We start from the raw sequence: 4,348 nt of genomic DNA, 5'->3' as shown, positions 1-4,348 counted from the left end.
CTGCAATGAAAACAAAAGAAAGCTGATGTAAGACTTGGTAAAAGACAATTCTTGGCCCAAAGATGTGATTTCTCCCCACTTTCCCGCCACAAAAAAATGTCTCACACTTAATTAGTTATGTAGTCATGCTTGGGTCAATAGATTCCATAATCCTCATCTTCTACATCCAGCGATGTTTAAAATCACATGTAATGACCTTGTAATATGTGTATAGTTTAAGTACATTTTATAAGATGAAGTGGCTATGTTCTTGCTTACAAGGTTAGGAAGGAGGTTGTATCATAATTGTATAACAGCTCACTATACACAATATGGGCACCAGAGCTTCTGTGACTCAATCATGATGAAAAATAGAATACCTTTCTTTTATACTGTGGTGTGTGGTCAGTTCTCCCTAAAGCCGCAGAAATGTGAGATAAAGTCCGGTTAATCAGGCAGATACCTGAAATGTATAGGTCCCGTCCGAGATGTGAAGTCTGCAAAGGAAAGTAAGAAGGACAAGAGTTAAAAGATGCTGAAGAGAATCTGGAAAACTTTCCAACATGGAAGTGCAAAGTCCAGTATGTACTACCTCATACTATACACATACATATGATAAACAGAAATTCTGCGAGAGGGTTGTAAAACCAACATACCTGCTACATATATTTCAGCATAACTGTACTTTGCCTAAGCCTCAGATAAATTTGCAAAACAGACCAGACTTGGGAGTGACAGGGGGACATATGAGATATGAAGGGTCATGAGAGAGGTGGTGCAGGAAGGGAGAGGGAGCTGAGAGGGATCTGCAAACGAAGGAAACAAACGTATAATATTCTGCACAAAACAAGTAGAAATTTTCGTACTTGAAATATGCAAACAACTTCCTTAACAAATTTACAACAGGTTTCAACATTCACTTTTTTTTTCAAAGGAAGCAGCTTTTTTATCATTTGTATTATAGGTTTGAAACCCAAATGAGAAATATGCAAAGACTTCCACTTTCTTTCTTCAACGGTTGATGACACTTGTTATCATTGTCAGGCAATTAGACATAGTGGATATAAATAAACATGTCCCAGAATAAGGAAAACGTAAGGATAGCTACAAACTGTTGTAGGTTACATGAAAGGAATGTCGTAAATGTAATCTGTAATTAATTACTACAAGAAATAGAGGTTCTCTACAAGGTGATGACAGTCTGTTTTTGGCTTAGCATCACATAAAACAGTCTTTTTAGATTAAAGATATTTCAAGTTTGTAGAAAGAAAATACTCACCAACTAGAAATACTCAATACTCACAGATCAATGTAACTGCACTGTTCTTAATAGCCTTCTTTCATGTGCCTCCATTAACTGACCTTGTCCCTCCATTTACATTTTCCTGGTCCCAAGGGGAAATGTACAGCACCCCTCTCATGACACTAATTGCACTTCTGTTCACCACCACAGTGCATTAATATCACTCTCACACTACACATTCTCAAACTGCACATATGCTACTAAACTGCACACACACTGCACAAATATCATTCTCATACTGCACATACTTAAACTGCACATATGTCACTCTCACAATGCAAATCACTCTCACACTGCACATATTTCACTCTCATACTTCACATACTCAAACTGCACATATATCACTCTCACACTGCACATACTCAAACTGCACATATATCACTCTCATACTACACATACTCAAACTGCACAAATATCACTCATACTCCACATACTCAAACTGCACTTATATCACTCTCACACTGCACATACTCAAACTGCACATATATCACTCTCATACTACACATACTCAAACTGCACAAATATCACTCATACTCCACATACTCAAACTGCACTTATATCACTCTCACACTGCACATACTCAAACTGCACATATATCACTCTCATACTACACATACTCAAACTGCACAAATATCACTCATACTCCACATACTCAAACTGCACATATATCATTTTCACAATGCACATACTCAAACTGCACAAATATCTCTCTCATACTACACATACTCAAACAGCACAAATATCACTCATACTCCGCATACTCAAACTGCACAAATATCACTCATACTACACATACTCAAACTGTACTTATATCACTCTCACAATGCACATACTCAAACTGCACATATATCTCTCTTTTACTCCACATACTCAAACTGCACATATATCTCTCTCATACTACACATACTCAAACTGCACATCACTCTCACACTACACACACTTACACTGCACAGCAGTCATCGTGCCAAGGCATGTCATCAACAATCATACACTTACAGACCTTATTGCATGTTTGGAGGGAGAATAATAGCTTCTCTTTCTGGAAGGGTTTTTGTTTTGTGTCCAGAACTTTTTTTTCATTTTTGGCCTTCTTTTCTTCAGATTTTGAATCAAGACAGGCTCTGCCACTGAAGTTAAGAACATGATTTTTTTATTTCTTACTTGCAAGTGACAGATTAGAAATTTCTTTTCTTTCATTTTCTCTTTTCTTCTTGCTTTTACATTCTTTTGTTTCACTTCTTTTTTAAACTAATTGGCCTTTTTTTCCAACTTTTTCTTTCTTTTTCACAATCTGTCTCTTTTCTTTTTTTTTAAAGTTCTTTTTGGACATTGTTTTATTTTGCATGAAACATATGTAAATACATGATAGAACATTATAAACAAATCTTATACAACATATCAAGAAATAATTCTCATCATTAAAAACCAGCTCAGTTTCTAAAACTGGAAACAATTTTTGAAAAAAAAAACATAAAATCAATGCATGCTAACAAGTAGATAAAGCTAGTGAGTAATTGCTGACAGGATACAGTGTGTAACAAAGTAACCAAATTCACAAAAATAAGTGTAATCTCCCAATACATCCTATACTGCATTCCAACCCTGACTACATCACCCCAGGCAAAAAGAGCTGTTTTATACACAAAAGATCAAATTATTAAAACAATTTTACCACATTTCTGTTGCTTTAAGCATTTAACATTACTTCCTCTCTCACATTGAAAATGGTGCAAATTTATGACAAAACGGGATGGATTGTTACATTAATGATTATTCAAAAATTTACGTTATTCAGTTTGGACAAACTTAAATCACATATGTTCCTGTAGTAAATAATCATAACCTTGTCCTGAAGGATGTAGTTAATAATTTACAATGTACGAGAGTGGTGACCTTTACAAGCTGAACATCAATTTATCAATTGAAACAGATGACGTATTGATCCCCTACAGTACATGGATGAGTCATGTGTTCACACCTAACTAACAATCAATATTACTTATTTAGACAAGACTAGAGTCCACCTCATCGTAGGTGGATGCTGCCTATTATAAGACTAAAACCTCGCGAGGGAGAAAACTCTGCTTGGTCAGTTTGATTGTATCTTGTGAATCGTTACCAACGTTGATTTGGGTCCTAGGCTCCTGGTGGTGACCTACAATGTGACCCGGGTCACAGCTGACCGGTCATATCGTGATCTGGACGGCAGCTAACTCAGATCCAAAGCAAACTTTTGCCAATTATTTACCTATATCACAGATGACAAATATCGCAACCTGAAATAGTGTCACATGACCAAAAATGTCACAGCTAACGGAAACCTCGGATAATTTCGAGTTTAATTTACTTCTGCTTATATTTCAAAATCGATTCAATATTTGTAGATTGCTATTACAAAGTAACTACAGCTCCCTAAAGGGGTTCAGAGTGACTTTTTAACAATGCTCCAGGTAGGAAACAAAAGTCATATATTCAATTGCCAGCTTTAAATACCTTGTCTAGCATGGACCCTCCAAGTGGAAATGAAAAAAAAAAAACAGTGGGTTTCTGTCCTTGGGACAAACCTCTCATTGAAATCCTCATTTAGTTGCAAGAGAAATATTTTCTCATTCTTTCAAAATGTCTCTTGGTGTATCAACACCTTGGAGCTTCCAAAATTTCTTTTTAAAACAGCCTAGACCAAGAACGGCTGGCTGTACACAAGCTTGTTAAAATCACTTGAGATTAAAGCTTAGTCTACATTTCATATATAGAATGTTTTGCAAGGATCACCATCCTCCTCCTCCTTCTCCTCATCTTCCTCTTTGGGGTCATCGTCTCCACGCTCTACTCTCATCATCGTCTTCATCTTCTTCTTCATCCTCATCACGTAAGAGGTCATCTTCTTCCTCATCTTCGATCACATTTTCCTTTTAGATGATAAAATCGTTTAAAATTCTTGTTAAAGTGTCTTTCTCCATTAAGAATTATTACTTCATTGTAATTCTTCCTAAAGAAACTAAATAATCCAGCATAAATTTAAAAACATTTAAACTGCCAGCAAAGCTTTGAGACCACATTCCTTAG

General features: G+C 36.0%; 1 protein-coding gene across 5 annotated transcripts in view; it reads right to left on the bottom strand.

The window, feature by feature from the left end:
• The window catches only part of LOC139980229 (RNA-binding protein 26-like), a 29,056-nt gene that overhangs the window by 5,967 nt on the left and 18,741 nt on the right, over positions 1-4,348 (bottom strand). For 2 of the 5 annotated variants that reach the window (XM_071991750.1, XM_071991754.1), the window contains exon 20: positions 360-4,191. In XM_071991750.1, coding sequence (XP_071847851.1) covers positions 4,093-4,191 — 99 coding nt within the window. In that variant the 3' untranslated portion in view covers positions 360-4,092. The remainder of the gene's footprint in view (positions 1-359; positions 4,192-4,348) is intronic. The other 3 variants (XM_071991751.1, XM_071991752.1, XM_071991753.1) reach the window with 3 other exon arrangements.

The sequence above is a fragment of the Apostichopus japonicus genome, chromosome 14, assembly GCF_037975245.1.
Source record: "Apostichopus japonicus isolate 1M-3 chromosome 14, ASM3797524v1, whole genome shotgun sequence".
Classification (NCBI taxonomy): domain Eukaryota; kingdom Metazoa; phylum Echinodermata; class Holothuroidea; order Aspidochirotida; family Stichopodidae; genus Apostichopus; species Apostichopus japonicus.
This window is presented reverse-complemented; position numbering and strand designations above follow the sequence as displayed.